Source organism: Amphiura filiformis, chromosome 8 (genome assembly GCF_039555335.1).
Source record: "Amphiura filiformis chromosome 8, Afil_fr2py, whole genome shotgun sequence".
NCBI classification, from domain to species: Eukaryota; Metazoa; Echinodermata; class Ophiuroidea; order Amphilepidida; family Amphiuridae; genus Amphiura; species Amphiura filiformis.
The window spans coordinates 64553589-64572019 of NC_092635.1; the positions used below are offsets into that span (position 1 = coordinate 64553589).

Consider the following 18431-nt stretch of genomic DNA (forward strand, 5'->3'; position numbering starts at 1 on the left):
TCGATAAAAGATGTGTACATTTGTAAATCGCTTACTGTCTCTATTACTCTAAAATTCTTTATGCAAAGTATTATGCGTCATGTTGTATTTTGCATAAATTGCAAAAAAAAATTAAAATACATATATATACAAATTCAAAGTATAGACCTCTGGAAAAGGCAACCGTTACTTAAAGTTTCACGGAATACCCTCACTTACGATCATTGGGTAAACCGATCATCAGACGGATAGTTTGTCATGATTTCAAATTTACAGAAATGTTTATACGAGTATATACATTCTGTGGTGTCAAAATCATGACGAACCAAGCCAACCAGAACAGTCTCTACTCCAAAAGTAGTCGAGAGTGCTCAACCACTAAAAATAGTGGGGGCGTATTATAACAAGTATTATTTTTCAGGTGACTAACTTTGGAATTAAAAGTGCTCACCTGTAATGGGTTTGAGCACTTTTAATTCCAAAGTTAGTCACCTGAAAAATAATACTTGTTATATATATATATATATATATATTTGCGTAAGAAGTAGGTAACAAATCGGGCGTAGCATTATATATATTATATATCAACTGACCGACCCAGGTGTTGGGACCCAAAGGGCAAGTCAACTATTTTTTTAGTCATAACTGATAATTGTTACCATGGTTACCTTGTTATCTGTCTTGATAAGCTCCAGAAGAGTTGTCTGTTCATAGGGTAAATACTGTAGGGAAAAAGTGGTGACAATTAGTATGTCATATAACAGAAATATAAAGAAAAACTACAGCATATATAATAATGATTAAGAATGATTCAATCATGACTTAACGTTGGTCTTAACCCTGGAATTAAATAGCAACTTTTTGGCCTCATAATTTGTTGGTCTAAAGTATGTAAAAGTATACATATTTAGAATGGCAAAGACTTGACAAATCCATATAATGTGGTGTCAAATTGGGGCAAAATCTTTTGGGGGCAACATACCAACAAATTCTTCAGTATAAAAAAAAAAATTCTTATTAAATTTTTAAAACTACATATAAATATCTAGGACCATCTTTTTAAAAAAAATAATTGGTAAACTTGAATAAAAACATTTGAAATTTGGGCAAAAATCAGGATTTTGAAACATTTTTGGTGAAAATTTCTCAAAGTTGGTCAAAATTCAAACAAATAAAAAAAACCCAGTCCTAGATATTTATAGTTTTTAAACATACTAAAAAGAATTTTTGTTGTTGTGTTGCCCAAAATAATTTGGGTCAAAAAAAGGTTTTGGGGATTTTCTCCAAAACTGAGCATTTTTGCCCATATTTGACCTCAGAGATGGGTTCATACATTCTTGTATTAGTACTATTCTAAATACATTTTTATACTTTAGACCAACAATCTAGCAGTTATAAGGCCCAAAAGTTTCCATAATTCCAGGGTTAGACCAACGTTAAGAAATACTACACATATAGGCCTATGTAATGAAATTATTAGTTTCCTGTCACCTGCCCGCATCACCTTTTCAATTTGACCAAAACTTTCATTATTTTCATAAAAAAGTTACTGTACTGACTCGAGTATAGTCCCACCCCGTTTTTGGGTGAACATTTTTCAAAATTGGGGGGTGGGACTATACTCGAATTTAAGAATTACCTCATCATATTTTCATAAAAAAAGTTACCGTACTGACTCGAGTATAGTCCCACCCTGTTTTGGGGTGAACATTTTTCAAAATTGGGGGTGGGACTATACTGAATTTCAAAAAAAAAAAAAAAAAGTTATTTATTTTTTTGGTTTTGTACTTGTCTCTGGACCTAGACCTAAATGTTAGGATCATTCATGGTTGACCTAAAAAAAAAAAAGAAATTGAATTTTGCACAAAGTTTTGTGTTTTTATTGATACTTTGTTTGCATGTCATACTAAAATGATATCAAAATGCATTCAAATTCAATGCATTTTGATATCATGTATAGAGTATGACATGAAAACAAAGTATCAATTTTCATATTAAAAACACAAAACTTTGTGCAAAATTCAATTTTTTTTAGGTCAACCATGAAAATTTGGGGGTGGGACTATACTCGAAGGTGGGACTATACTCGCGTCAGTACGCTAATTACCTGAAAATTGAGATGGAAATAATCACAATTGAAACTCAAAATGTCTGACATCCCCTGCTGATCATAATCAGCAGTAGAGGATGTGGTAAATAATGGAAATTTAAGAATTACCTCATCATGTTTCTAGTGATTACAAAAATTGCAAATTTCTTTTCATTTTAATAAAAACAAATTCAAATCTTTTCTCAAACTGTTGCAAAATGTCTGTAATGATGATCCAAGCATTAATACCTGTTTTGAGATGGTCTTTCATCAACAATATAGCCATTGTATATAAAATTTTTGACATTAATGAAATTTTCCAAAATAATGAATAATGACATTTGACTAGTACATTGTAAGGTTAAATTTAAACCTGCAGTCAGTCATGTTTCACTAGGATCTCATCTGTAAGGAATATGAATAGCCACTCATTCAAATTTTTCCAGACCCTGCAAATGTAATCTATTGGCAATTCCAAGGAAAGCCAGACAGGATGGTACCTAAGGACCGTCGATGTTAGGATTTAAAAAAATCGATATATTGGTCACTCATTATCGATAATAATCGATAAATCGATTTTCCTCCCAATTTTAGTGACCTGAAAATTCAAGTCACTAAGCTTCTAAAATTTGAATTAGGCATATGGAAATGTATTAGAAACTTTTAATAGTGGTGAGGTAAAATAACACTTATTAATTCTAGAAGTTTTTACATTTCAAAACACGTCTGTACTGACATAATTGCGGCAGTTAACACACTGCTTACGCCAGATTTTTGGATTTTTTTTTCATTATCGGCAACTCCGATATATCGATTTTCTTCGAAAGTGATATCGGCGATATTGATATTATTGGATAGCCGATTTTTTGATTATTATCGATTCATCGACGGTCCTTAATGGTACCCCTTCTAAATCTTATTTTTCATGCTTTAAGACATACATTTTTACAATAGTATTTTCAGTTTTAATATAGTCATAACATCACAAATATTATGAATTTTACACCAATCGAGTTTCAAATTAGAATATCTCCACAATTATCAACCCTAAACTAGCATACAATTTTTGAAAGCTGAAGCAGGGGTAGCGCTAACTTGTGCCATGGGGTCATAGGCGCATTGTTTTAGCTTTTGGCGCACAAAATTACCATTTTGAGGTTGCTAAAGGGTCATTTTCACCCTTTATTTCTATTGTTTTGGATCCATAGCTTCACAAAATTCAAAATTGTTGACCCCTTGTTTGAAAACATAGCGCTACCCCTGAGCTGAAGACATAAGCAATTTAACTATACACATTTCAACTCATTCTACAGTGACCTTGAAATTATGGAATAAAAAAATTCCGGATAAAATATGAGTTACATAATGCATTGCTTATTAATAACTTGCAGTAATAAACTGAAAGTAAATAACATTTATTTGGTTAGAGGGTATAGAGGGAGCCTAATGACGTTGGAAAAAAATCACAGCTGTTTGGTAATCTTTGAATACAGGGTGTCCCAAAGTATGTTACAATTTTTTTTATAATTCAACATATGAACTGAAACATTTTACCCCTAACCCATACAGAAAAATTATGTCCATATTTAGATTCCTCATCAAATTTTCTTTCGGAAAATGTATCTTTGACTATGATAGGATAAGTAACTTTTTGAAGACATCAAATGATTCCCATTGTTCAATATGAAAATGAGTAGTTTAGTATGTAAAAGATTGTATTTTATAGACTTTACCAATCATAAAGATGGAAAAACAGTTCAGATCAACAGGAATTATATAAATAAACATTTTCACCAGGTTCGCCGTCGCAAATAATAAGGGATACAAGCAGAAAAAGTGTTCCCGCCCGGGAATCGAACCCCGGATCTCAGGTTTACAGGACCTGTGCCTTAACAATGGGTGCTTTGTAGGGCCGGTGTCGGCACCGTTTTTTGATGTCGACATATTTCGTATCTTGACGTCGACAGTGTGTCGACATTAAGGGTCTGAGTGAGTCCGGGAATTGAGTCCTGCCCGATAATCTATTACCCGGCAGGAAATTCCCTGCCCGGTACCGAAATTTAAAAAAAAAAAAATTTTAATTTTTTTTCGGTTTTGTAGTGTCTCTGGACCTAGACCTAAATGCATTGAATTTGAATGCATTTTGATATCATTAATAGAGTATGACATGAAAACTATGTATCACTTTTCAGATTAAAAACACAAAACAATGTGCAAAATTCAATTTTTTTTCTTTCTTTTTCAGGTCAACCATGATCCTAGCATTTAGGTCTAGGTCCAGAGACACTACAAAACCGAAAAAAACACCTTTTTTTTCATTTTTTGGTACCCGGTTACCCGACAGAAAAATGCACCGGGTACCCGGGCACAAAATTACCTGAAAATCAGACCCCTAGTCGACGTACATTTGGGTTCCGAAAAAATACCAGGACTTTTTTTTCATGATTTTAGGAATATTTTTAAAATGTTAACCTAAAAATATCTAGAAACACCGTCAGCAATTTCAACAATTTCCGAGATGGCCGTCTTCATAGCGAGCATGTAGCGATAAAGTGTACAATTTACATCGGAAAACAAGGCAAAATACTGCCAAAAGTATGACCCCTGAAGGCAAATAACATGAAAAATTGGCGAAATAGTAGGTAAAAGATAAGATTTGGCGTTGCATTTGGTTGAAAATACATCGGAAATGGCCAATATTTTGAGTGAAAATGAGCTTGCCTGACGAAGTTTTACTGAGCCATTGCCTTTGCACTATGTCGCCATGGACGGAGCTCTGTCGATATGTTGGCATAATTCACTTTGTCGACAGGATTCCGACAGAGGACCTGTCGACACCGGCCTTAGTGCTTTGTGATTAGGCTGGTTAAAATTCGAACCTATAAGCAGTCACTTAAACTTATCTCCTCCCCGCAACGTCCCATACGTCGCCAATAGAGTCTTTACCTGTAGGGTGATAGGATCCAGGGTGAAGTCCCACACATCGCCAATAGAGTCTTACCTGTAGGGTGATAGGATCCAGGGTGAAGTCCCACACATCGCCAATAGAGTCGTCCAATGCATCTTCTATTCCTTTCAACTGAGTTGCGTATTCCTCTAAAAATTTGCCGTACCTCCGCAGCTGCACTTCACCAACAATTTCTATAGAATCAAAAGGGTACAAAAGTACATTTAGGATGAGTTAACTTATAATTTTATCAAATTTCATCCCTAACAAGTACTACAGTTTGTACACCGTGAAGTACAAAGTAAGGTACGCACATTTTGCGTAAGTGTATTGTGCGTCACATATTAAGACACTCATTCATTTGTGTGCGCCTAGCAGTTTGTTAATTCCTTTTGACATTACACACGCCCGAAACTATGTGATTACCTGCGTACTTTACTTTGTACTTCAAAGTGGACAAACTGTAGTATTCATGTAAAAACAATGAGATCACATGGATTACAAGTGTCTCATGCTTTTGTGTTCTCTATTCCGGCTAATGACCCTTGACCATTACTAATTTTACCTCAGATTACTCTGATGACCTTGAAATTACCTTCAAATTGTATGGTACCAGGTACATAATGTCAACTTAAGTTATACCAAGTTTCTATAGGACCGATTTAAAATGTGCCAGAAACTGTCAGGAAAAAATACAAACCTAATAAAAATGGTTTTATTTAATTATCGTGTGTAAAGCGATGGAAGTTTTCATACAGTCGATTTAATAGCCGCTTGTACAAAAAATGCGCATGTATAATCAGCTAAATGTCAAACTATATGACTGGTAAACTAACAAATAATTGAAACCTCAATTGACCTTTGACCTCCATGTGAACTTGGATACCACCAATACATTAAGGTACCCATATGTAACAAGTTTGGTAGCATTTGGATTTAAACTTAGGTTCAAATTTTTAACCAAAAGTCTTAAACAACGGTAATTAACAAGTTGACCTCAAATGAACTTTGACCTCAGTATATGACCTTGAACACCACCAATAGATGACCTAAGTTTAGTTCATAATAAAGTCCAAGAGAAATAGTAATTGGTGTCAAACCAATAATATTAATTTATTTGCATAGCAAAAGTTAAACACGAATTTTCGGTCAATAGACCTTTGTCAAGTGTGAAGACCTTTTGCGTGCCGGAAAACAAAGGAAGATATGAGCACAGAAAGACAGCGTAATACCATACTGACGCGAGTATAGTCCCACCTTCGAGTAAAGTCCCATCCCCAATTTTTTTAAAAATTTTTTTTAAGTTATTTATTTTTTCGGCTTTGGAGTGTCCCAGGACCTGGACCTAAATGCTAGGATCATTCATGGTTCACCTAAAAAAATTTTAAAAATTTCAAGATGTTTTGTATTTTAATATGAAAATTGATAATTTGTATTCATGTCATACTCTATTAATGATTTCAAAATGCATTCAAATTCAATGCATTTTGAAATCATTGAAAAATGTTCACCTCAAAACGGGGTGGGACTATACTCGCGTCAGTACGGTAGTATGGCACTATATGAATATATGGAGAGGTCAAACAGGTTGTTAATTGTTGTCAATTAATATTTTGCATAATGAAAACAAGTAAGGGCTCATATTGAAATACCCTACCACGCTTTCACACAGAAAGGCGGCAGGATTCCCCTCGCTAAGCCCACACCTCAGGAAAGCTCGGTCATAAAACTGATTATAAAGATGGATTATATGCATCAGTGATACACCCTGCCTTTTGAAGTGGTCCATGACGAATGGGAAGAAAACAAACTGACTATGGCTCATCGCACAACCCAGGAAAGCGCGCTCCTAATTTAAGTGGCTAATTGCAGTGTTATAATCACACAGGATTTTAACAAAAGAAGGCTAGCATAGGAAAGCTGCAGGATGGCGCACACCTTCCTGTGTAAGGGAATTTCAATATGAGCCCTAACACTAGAAGGCCTTATATTTGTACACAAATACGGCTATACCCGCATGTTATCGGTGTACCCAAACTTACAGTCCTTATTTGCCGAGGACTTAAAATAAAGAAATCGTAAAAAGTCGCCCAATTGGGCGGAAAATGTGTAAAAGTGAAAGTCCAAGTCATAAGCTTTAATTTAATGTAGGTTGCACTCTCGTAGCACTTAAAATAAAGAAATTGTAAAAAGTCCTGAAGCTGCTTTATTTGATGAGAAACGGCAGGCCCTTTGTTTTAACATTTAGGGCCCTGGGGCCCAATGTATTTGACTTATGGGGTTCATGAACATATAGAGCTTTGTTCCAAAACCAGCCCATGATGTATCTTAAAGAACATTGTATTCTGGTTGAGCAGACGTCTGGTAGCTAGGGAGTCCAACTCAAGGCATTGCAGCATCTGTGTAACACTAGCCTTTCTTTCATAATTGTTGTAAACAAATCTAGCTGCTTGACGCTGCACTGCCTCCAATGCGTTCACCTGCTGTTTGACGTACGGGTTCCACGCAGCCGAGGCGTACTCCAACTTTGATCGTACCAGTGCCTGGTATGCTCTACTTTTGACTTGAGATCTATGGACAAGATGAAAGATTACGTCTAAGGAAACCTAAGGTGCTTCGTGCGCTAGCAGTGACATAATGCCCGACGAAATGTGTAGTAACTACTACAACGTACGAAATGCCAGACGAAATGTGTAGTAAATACTTGTAGTAACTACAAAATAGTACAAATTTCAAACATTTGAGGACTTGTTCTCAAGTTGTAGCAGGTGCAATACATTAATTGTTTTCATTATAAATGACGCAAAATATTAATATTGTAATGATTTTTCCTCAACGGGGTATAAGTTGGTACGGATTCCGGTGGGTAATAAATAACACGTATAACAACGTAAAGTGGAGCAAAAGACAATCAAATACAGTATCACAAAGAAAGACAATTTATTCATAATAATGAAACCTAAATGACAAAAACCGCTATAAATGAATCGTCATGTCACTAAAATAATGGTAAGTCGTACAGTGATGCACAGAAAGAAAAGTATGTGTACAAATACTATGTATAAAGTATGTGTACAAATCCCTTGATTCAGGGATTCTCCCATCAGACTGGTTACGTGCAAATATTTCTCCCATTCTCAAAAAGGGAGATAGAGCTGATGCTGCTAATTATCGCCCTGTGTCCCTCACTTCTATTTGTTGTAAGACACTGGAGCATATCATTCACTCCAATATTATGGCTCATTTTGACAGATTTTCAGTCCTTTCAGATAAACAACATGGTTTTAGGCGCAATCATTCATGTGAATCGCGAGTTATGTACGTCATCCACCAGTGGAGCTCCTGCGCCCCTCCACAGAACTTCCGGTAGTGGATGTTCTGCGCTCGGGCGCAGAGAATCCACTGTCGGAGTTGCTGCGCTCGGAAGTAAAATCATAGATTTTCGTATTATAATAACGGTGGATCATTGCTGCGCCGGCGCAGAACATCCACTGTTGGAGTTGCTGCGCCCGGGCGCAGTCCCTTATAGACCTTTTTCTGATGACGTCACCTAATCGATATTGGGGTCTGAGATGTAAACAAACAACACGCATGCGTTTTCACGTGTCCACGGTGTAAAAACACCAACTACTGCGTATTTTCTCCTCTGTTTTGTCATATTTCACTTTAGCTTCCATAAAATAGTTGTTAAAACGGGAACTGTATACTGATTACCTTTGTTCCAGTTTGTTTTGATGACATAAAATACAAAAGATACGGAAAAACCGCGGTGCTATTTAAAATTCAATCTTTGTTTTGTTTCACAATTTTGTTTACTTTTTACACCGTGGCGAACTAAACGCGTACTGCGAGCTGGCAATGCCGCGCAGGGGCGCCTAGTGTGGCATAAAGTTGATCGCGACGCCGCCGCGGTATTTGCGCTTGGGTGCTAATGACTCGAATGCTGGACCCCAATATCGATTAATTGGTGACGTGTGAGAAAAAGGTCTATATGTAACGGTGGATCATAGCTGCGCTCGGGCGCAGAACATCCACTGTCGGAGTTGCTGCGCTCGGAAGTAAAATAATAGATTTTCGTATTATAATAACGGTGGATCATTCCTGCGCTCGGGCGCAGAACATCCACTGTCGGAGTTGCTGCGCCCGGGCGCAGTCCCTTATATGTAACGGTGGATCATTGCTGCGCTCGGGCGCAGAGAATCCACTGTCGGAGTTACTGTGCTCGGAAGCAAATAATAGATTCTCTTACTATAATAACGGTGGATCATTGCTGCGCTCGGGCGCAGAACATCCACTGTCGGAGTTGATGCGCTCCGGGCGCAGTCCCTTATATGTAACGGTGGATCATTGCTGCGCTCGGGTGCAGAACATCCACTGTTGGAGTAACTGCGCTCGGAAGCAATATAATACATTTTCTTATTATAATAACGGTGGATCATTTCTGCGCTCGGGGGGCGCAGAACATCCACTGTCGGAGTTGATGCGCCGGAAGCAAAATAATACATTTTCTTATTAGGCCTATATTAATAAATATACATGCGTATAATAACTAGTATTGGGCCTATTATAACTCCAAATTGAAAGCAAAATAATACATTTTCTTATTGAAATTACGGCGGATCATTGCTGCGCTCGGCGCAGAAAATCCACTGTCGGAGCTTCTGCGCCGGAAGTCAAATAAATTATTTTCTTATTTTATTAATAAAATATAATTATGCATGCGTATAATAACTAAACTCCGAGAAGTTTATTGCTATAGTATAACCGAATTGACAGCAAAATAATAGATTTTCTTATTATAATAACGGTGGATCATTGTTGCTTTCGGGCGCAGAACATCCACTGTTGGAGTAACTGCGCCGGAAGCAAAATAATGGATTTTCTTATTAAAATAACGGTGGATCATTTCTGCGTCAAGGCGCATAGAACATCCACTGTCGGAGTTGATGCTTTCGGAAGCAAAATAATACATTTTCTTATTAGGCCTATATTAATAAATATACATGCGTATAATAACTAGTATTAGGCCTATTATAACTCCAAATTGAAAGCAAAATAATACATTTTCTTATTGAAATTACGGCGGATCATTGCTGCGCTCGGGCGCAGAAAATCCACTGTCTGAGCTTTTGCGCTCGAAATTCAAATAAATTATTGTCTTATTTTATTAATAAAATATAATTATGCATGCGTATAATAACTAAACTCCGAGAAGTTTATTGCTATAGTATAACCGAATTGACAGCAAAATAATAATCGGAGTTGATGCGCCCGGGCGCAGTCCCTTATATGTAACGGTGGATCATTGCTGCGCTCGGGCGCAGAACATCCACTGTTGGAGTAACTGCGCTCGGAAGCAAAATAAAGTATTTTCTTATTATTTCTATTAGGCCTATGCATGCGTATAATAATAACTTATAACTCCGAGAAGTTTATTGATATTTACTATTAGGTCTGCGCTCGAAAGCAAAATAATGGATCATTGATGCGTTCGAGCGCAAAGAATCCACTGTCGGAGTTGATACGCCGGAAGCTAAATAAATTATTTTCTTATTATATTAATAATATATTTTTGATTGTAATAGCTCTACGGATAAGTTTATTACTATTAGGCCTATGCATGCGTATAATAATAACTATAACTCCGAGAAGTTTATTGATATTTACTATTAGGTCTATATAATGCGCTCATAAGCTCAGATTATAATAAAACTTATTATATTAGCGCCACGGAGAAGTTTATCACTATTAGGTCTATTGGTCTTACAAGTTTCATTTCTTTACTGTTTTCTTTCTTCTTCATTCTTTTTTTCTTCATCTTTTTTTTTCGTTCACGTTTCCTTGTCGGTACTTCTCATGTAACCGCAAATAATTCCTATTCAAATATAATTCTGATTGACACATGTCCACTTGAAATTCGGCCTTTGTTAGTCAACAGATAAGTAGGTGTCATTTTGAGATTAATAAATAAAATGAATCGATAAGGCCGCGAAGAAAACCCTCTTCTAAGACCTTTCAAGTAGGGTCGGCCATTTTGTTGTTGTTTTTTTTTGAAATAACTGCGCTCGGAAATAAAATTACATATTTTCTTAATATTATAATATCAGTGGATCATTTTTGCGCTCGAGCCCAGAGAATCCACTGCCGGAGTTGCTGCGCCTGATGGGCGCCAGTTGTAACGGTGGATCATTGCTGCGCTCGGCGCAGAACATCCACTGTCGGAGTTGCTGCGTTTGGAAGCTCAGATTATAATAAAACAAAATAATATATAGGCATGCGTATAATAACTATAACTCCGAATGTATTGACATTATCATTACAATAATTATATATTGCTTTTCTTGTTCCAAATATATTGGTGTGTATTTGAGGTTTTTGTCATGTTTATTCCTAATATAATTGTCAAGAACATTCCAGGCCGCTTTAAAAAAAAGTTTGTTGTCAAAGTGAGAATCCACTAAACGGAGTTTCATAGTTTATCTCATCTCATTGCACAAAATATAGGACAACTATAATACCAATAATAATTATAATAATATAACTATAATAATAATTACAAAGAATATAAGCAATTTTTTACAAGTTTCATTTCTTTACTGTTTTCTTTCTTCTTCATTCTTTTTTCTTCATCTTTTTTTCCGTTCACGCTTCCTTGTCGGTACTTTTCATGTAACCGCATAAATAACTCCTATTCAAATATAATTCTGATTGACATATGACGACTTGCAAATCGGCCTTTTTAAGTAGGTGTATTAAATCCATCGGATTCCCAAACAAGCGGAGGGGGTCTAAAAATTAGCATAACCGAAGATCAATGTCAATTTTAATCCACGGCACACAAAACATTCAGAACAATGTCAATGGGGATAATTATGCGGTGTTATTTTGTGGTTAATAGATAAAAGGAACCGACGAAAAAGAAAGCCTGTTCTACGGGCGGACGGACCTTTCAAGTAGGGTCGGTCGGCCATTTTTTTTTTTTTTTTGGAAATAACCCAAAAAATATCACCAAAATCTGTAAATAATTTGCAATTTGAGAAAATACAAAAAAAAAAAAAAAGATTTTTTCCCAATTTGTTCAAAATCTGGGTCGGTCGGGCCCGTAGAACAGGGTTTTCTTTTTTCGTCGCCTAAACGTGGTTTCATGTCGCCGGTATCTATATTAGCCTATACATGTATTCTATTTTGTTAATATTATGTGCTTGTTTAAGCATATAGTGGCAAGTTACACATACACATGCATAATTATATTTTATTAACAAAATTAGAAAACAATTTATTTGACTTCCGAGCGCAGAAGCTACGACAGTGGATTTTCTGCGCCCGAGCGCAGTAATGATCCACCGTTACATATAACGGACTGCGCCCGGGCGCATCAACTCCGACAGTGGATGTTCTGCGCCCGAGCGCAGAAATGATCCAGCAGTTTCTTCCTGATAAGGACCCAAGTCAACTTGGGTTCAGAGACAGGCAATTTCTTTTTCCTTTATAGGGGTACTACACCCTGTGGTAATTTTTGACTATTTTTGCATTTTTCTCAAAAATAATAACACACTGGTAAAAAAGTTATGTATATTATTGGGGCAAGGAATCCAATTATTACACTGAAATTTCAATGACTCAAGACAAGCGGTGTAGTAATTGGATTCCTTGCCCCTATAATATACATTAATTTTGTTACCAGTGTGTTATTAGTTTGTGAGAAAAAATGCAAAAATAGACACAAATTTATCGAGGGTGTAGTACCCCTTAATTTTTTGTACCAAGGCCATAATTTTGTATGTAGGACTATATTCAATTGTGTTATAATTTTGTTTCTTGTTTATATATAATGTATATTTGTTGTTTTTGAACGCACCGATACAAAAGTGTATGTTCCAATGAATAAATAAAATAAATATACTAATAGCAATAAACTTCTCGGAATTAAGTTATTATACGCATGCATATTATATTTTATTAACATAATAAGAAAATAGCGTTTGTGATTTCCTTATTCGTCTATATATCCTGATATATCGTAGGCCTTGGTGTAGCCTAGTCTAGATGCCGGCGACATGAAACCACGTTTATCGGTTCCTTTAATCTCTAACCACAAAATGACGGCCCATAATTATCCTCTGCCGTGGATTTAAAATTGACATTGATCTTCGCTATGCTAATTTTTGGACCCCTCCGCTTGTTTGGGAATCCACCTACTTATCTGTTGACTAACAAAGGCCGAATTGCAAGTGGTCATGTGTCAATCAGAATTATATTTGAATAGGAATTATCTGAGAGACCAATTGCGGTTACATGAAAAGTACCGGCAAGGAAACGTGAACGGAAAAAAGGAAAGACAAAAGAAGAAAAGAATGTAGATGAAAGAAAACAGAAAATAAACGTAAAACGAGAAAAAACATATTATATTATATTAGACTCTACCGGGCGCATCAACTCCGACAGTGGATGTTCTGCGCCCGAGCGCAGCAATGATCCACCGTTATTATAATAAGAAAATCTATTATTTTGATTATTTTTTATTAATATAATAAGAAAATATTAGTTATTATACGCATGCATATTGTATTTTATTAATAAAATAAGAAAATAATTTATTTGACTTCCGAGCGCAGAAGCTCCGACAGTGGATTTTCTGCCGAGCGCAGCAATGATCCGCCTTTAATTTCAATAAGAAAATGCATTATTTTGCTGTCAATTTGGAGTTATAGTTATTATAATAGGCCTAATACTAGTTATTATACGCATGTATATTTATTAATAAGAAATAATAGGCCTAATAAGAAAATCTATTATTTTACTTCCGGCGTTTAGTTACTCTAACAGTGGATGTTCTGCCCCTCGAGCGCAGAAATGATCCACCAGTATTATAATAAGAAAATGTATTATATTGCTTCCGAGCGCAGTTACTTCAACAGTGGATGTTCTGCGCCGGAGCGCAGCAATGATCCATCGTTATACATACTAGCGGGATACCCGCGCTTCGCGCGGGTCCCCGCTAGATGAGTAAATGGGAGCGTTCACTATAACAGGAAGAATAACTGGACAGGTAGAATCATCGAAAAGATACATTTTGATTTTTCGTTTCCATGTTATTTATTTATTAAAACCCGTTCCCATTTTTTTCTAAATCTGTTATTTGTTACATTTCCCTTTTAGCTTCATTTTTTATTTGCTGCTTGTGATTTCCCGTTTCCATGTTTTTTATTTAATTTTGTTATCATTATTATAGCTTCTTTTTTTCCTTACATTTCCTGATTAGTTTCTTTCCTTCTTTGTTTCGTTCCGTTTCATTTAGTTAATTTAACCCGCTGGCCTAATTACTCGTACCTCTTTTGTCATTTTAATTTCATTTTCTTTATAGTATAGGTCTACCGCTTCATTTTGTTTATACAACACACATATTTTTCCCGTGATACGCCCTCTCAGAGCGTGTATGCGGACGTGTTCAACTTTATTATAATCCCGTGACCCGCCCATGTACCTTTTTGTCCTTTAATTTTTTTTACTTCTTTCTGTATTATCATGTCCACTGGTCTCTGGCTCGCAAGTCGCGTGGTTTCTGCGCCGCTTACTCGCAAGCATTGGCGTGAGTGCGCATTACGCTCAAGGCCGACGCGCTGCCTGCCAGCTACAGTGACGCGCAGGCTGGTAGCTGATTTTCATAACAAAACCCCGCTTTTACCCATATTTTCACTGTTTTTGCAGCCAATTCTTGACCGATTTCAACCAAATAAAGTCGAGGCAATTTCCCGTATATTCCTTGATCTCCCGTATGAATTTGGCGACATGTTGATCGAAACTGATGGAGCCTTTTACATAAACCACATACATACATACACACATACAACATTAGCCTATTTATAGTAAGATAAGGGACTGCGCCCGGGCGCATCAACTCCAACAGTGGATATTCTGCGCCCGAGCGCAGCAATGATCCACCGTTATTATAATAAGAAAATCTATTATTTTGATTATTTTTTATTAATATAATAAGAAAATATTAGTTATTATACGCATGCATATTGTATTTTATTAATAAAATAAGAAAATAATGTATTTGACTTCCGGGCGCAGAAGCTCCGACAGTGGATTTTCTGCGCCCGAGCGCAGCAATGATCCGCCTTAATTTCAATAAGAAAATGCATTATTTTGCTGTCAATTTGGAGTTATAGTTATTATAATAGGCCTAATACTAGGGTACCTGCAGGTAATATGGGACCATTAAGGACGTTTAGCTTATGTGCATAAAAACTATAGAAGATATGCCCAAAAGAGATTGTTATGATGAACAACCTGTCCTTTAAGATTAATAAAACAGGCAATGTTATCTTGTTTTTATGTTTGTTTGGACGCTATGACGTCAAAATGACGTCATCGTCAAGTGTCCCATATTACCTGCATGTGCAGGTAATATGGGACACTGTGTTATCTCTATGGTGAAAATCAAAATGTTCAGAAAATCACTCTTTTGTTCTAAAAACATTTTTGTTACATGATTTTGAATGTTAAATGCAAATTTCAACAAGAAAATTCAATTTTCTAAATAGTTTTGCTTTTCGCATTGACAATGCACACAATTTCCTATGTGTCCCATATTACCTGCACCCATTCAGTTGAAAATCAGAGAAAATAATCATTTATAAAGGAAAGTGCCACTTTTCAGTGGAATTTTACCTGCTGATAAGCTTAACCCATCACCTAAAGATCATAAAAAGTGACAAATGCACCCTCAGTACCAGAGTATTTGGATACACAATCATAAAATGTGGCGTCATTGATTTTATATCAGGCCAAAAAAACGACGTAAATTTTTGGGCAATTTCACTCTTTTTTGGCATTGATTTCCAAGAGTTTGATACACAGACTCCAAAACTGCATTTCTAGAAGCACAATTGATGTCTCTAAACACTTAACAAATCAACTTAAAGTGTGTACCTTCTCTAAGCTACTTTTTGTTAAAATGAAAACAGGTGTCCCATATTACCTGCTGTCCCATATTACCTGCAGCTACCCTAGTTATTATACGCATGTATATTTATTAATAAGAAATAATAGGCCTAATAAGAAAATCTATTATTTTACTTCCGAGCGCAGTTACTCCAACAGTGGATGTTCTACGCCCGAAAGCAGCAGAAATGATCCACCAGTATTATAATAAGAAAATGTATTATATAGACCTTTTTCCCTCTTTCCCATCATGCACTATTCCAGGGGGTATGAGTGTCGTAAAATACATCATCTCCCGGGGAGTACAGAGTTATGTTCATCACATTCTGAATACGGACATTTCGACTGGTGCCTTCATCACAAAAAAAGGAATCCCCGATAATGATGATAATGGCGCCACGGTCACTAATACCTTTCGGGGGCAAAAAACAACATTTCTATGCCTTATGGACATGGTGTATTCACCCAAAAAAGTTTCCTGTTATTGAAACCTAACTTTGCATACATTTTATAGACCTAATGGTGAAAAACTGATGACGGGACACGCAGTGATATTTTATCGGCGTCCGTTTCACTTTTTTTTCGTAGTTGAAAAAAAAAACGAACACAAAATCTCTTACACAGATGTTCTGCATCGCTCCGTAACTGCATCACTCGTGTATTCAATAATTGCATAATTAGTAACATCGATGGCCTTTACGATAATCCGCATATATGGAATCAGTATGCCCATATTAAGACAAAATAATTGCAAAGGCCTGGCAAAGACCATCAGATGCACACGATCTATGAGGTTGATGAACTACGTCATACCCCCCTGGAATAGTGCATTGTGGGATAGAGGGAAAAAGGTCTATTGCTTCCGAGCGCAGTTACTCCAACAGTGGATGTTCTGCGCCCGAGCGCAGCAATGATTCATCGTTATACATATAAGGGACTGCGCCCGGGCGCATCAACTCCAACAGTGGATATTCTGCGCCCGAGCGCAGAAATGATCCACCGTTATTATAATACTGAAAATCTATTATTTTGATTATTTTTATTAATATAATAAGAAAATATTAGTTATTATACGCATGCATATTGTATTTTATTAATAAAATAATAAAATAATTTATTTGACTTCCGAGCGCAGAAGCTCCGGTAGTGGATTTTCTGCGCCCGAGCGCAGCAATGATCCGCCGTAATTTCATTAAGAAAATGCATTATTTTGCTGTCAATTTGGAGTTATAGTTATTATAATAGGCCTAATACTAGTTATTATACGCATATATATTTATTAATAAGAAATGATAGGCCTAATAAGAAAATCTATTATTTTACTTCCGAGCGCAGTTACTCCAACAGTGGATGTTCTGCGCCCGAGCGCAGAAATGATCCACCGTTATTATAATAAGAAAATATATTATTTGCTGTCAATTCGGTTATACTAATAGCAATTAATTTCTCGGAGTTAGTTAATATTAGTTATTATACGCATGCATATTGCATTTTATTATTAAATAAAATAAGAAAATAATTCACTTCCGAGCGCATCAACTCCGACAGTGGATGAGCGCAGAAATGATCCACCGTTATTATAATAAGAAAATGTATTATATTGCTTCCGGCGCAGTTACTCCAACAGTGGATGTTCTGCGCCCGAGCGCAGCAATGATCCACCGTTACATATAAGGGACTGCGCCGGGCGATGAACTCCGACAGTGGATGTTCTGCGCCCGAGCGCAGAAATGATCCACCGTTATTATAATACGAAAATCTATTATTTTACTTCCGGCGCAGTTACTCCGACAGTGGATGTTCTGCGCCCGAGCGCAGCAATGATCCACCGTTACATATAAGGGACTGCACCCGGGCGCAGTTACTCCGACAGTGGATGTTCTGCGCCCGAGCGCAGCAATGATCCACCGTTATTATAATAAAAATCTATTATTTTACTTCCGAGCGCAGCAACTCCGACAGTGGATTCTCTGCGCCATCGAGCGCAGAACATCCACTACCGGATGTTCTGCGGAGGGGCGCAGGAGCTCCACTGGTGGATGACGTACATACATGGAATCGCAACTTATTTTGACAGTAAATGACCTTGCTAAAAGCCTTGATGATCGGTCACAAGTTGACATGATCATCATGGATTTTAGCAAGGCATTTGACACTGTCCCACATAACAGATTATTACTTAAACTTGACAACTATGGTATCAAAAACAAAACTCATGCTTGGATTTCTAGCTTTCTCAAGTGCCGTGACCAGCGGGTAGTGGTTAATGGTGAGCACTCAAGCTGGAGTAAAGTTATCTCTGGTGTGCCCCAGGGCACGGTACTTGGGCCGCTATTATTCCTTACTTACATTAACGACCTCCCCAATAACATATCATCCACAGTTTGGTTATTCGCAGATGATTGCGTTTTATATAGAGAAGTAAAAAATGATTTTGATGCATCAGAACTCCAAAATGATTTAAAC

At 36.6% G+C, this 18431-nt stretch overlaps 1 protein-coding gene across 1 annotated transcript in view; it reads right to left on the bottom strand.

Annotated features, from left to right (window-relative positions):
• Positions 1-18431, bottom strand: part of LOC140159347 (WASH complex subunit 4-like) — an 86078-nt gene that overhangs the window by 61433 nt on the left and 6214 nt on the right. The window contains exons 2-3 of the mRNA XM_072182795.1: positions 5070-5209; positions 648-701 (exon numbers count right to left, since the gene is read on the bottom strand). Of these exons, the coding sequence (XP_072038896.1) occupies positions 648-701; positions 5070-5209 (194 nt within the window). The remainder of the gene's footprint in view (positions 1-647; positions 702-5069; positions 5210-18431) is intronic.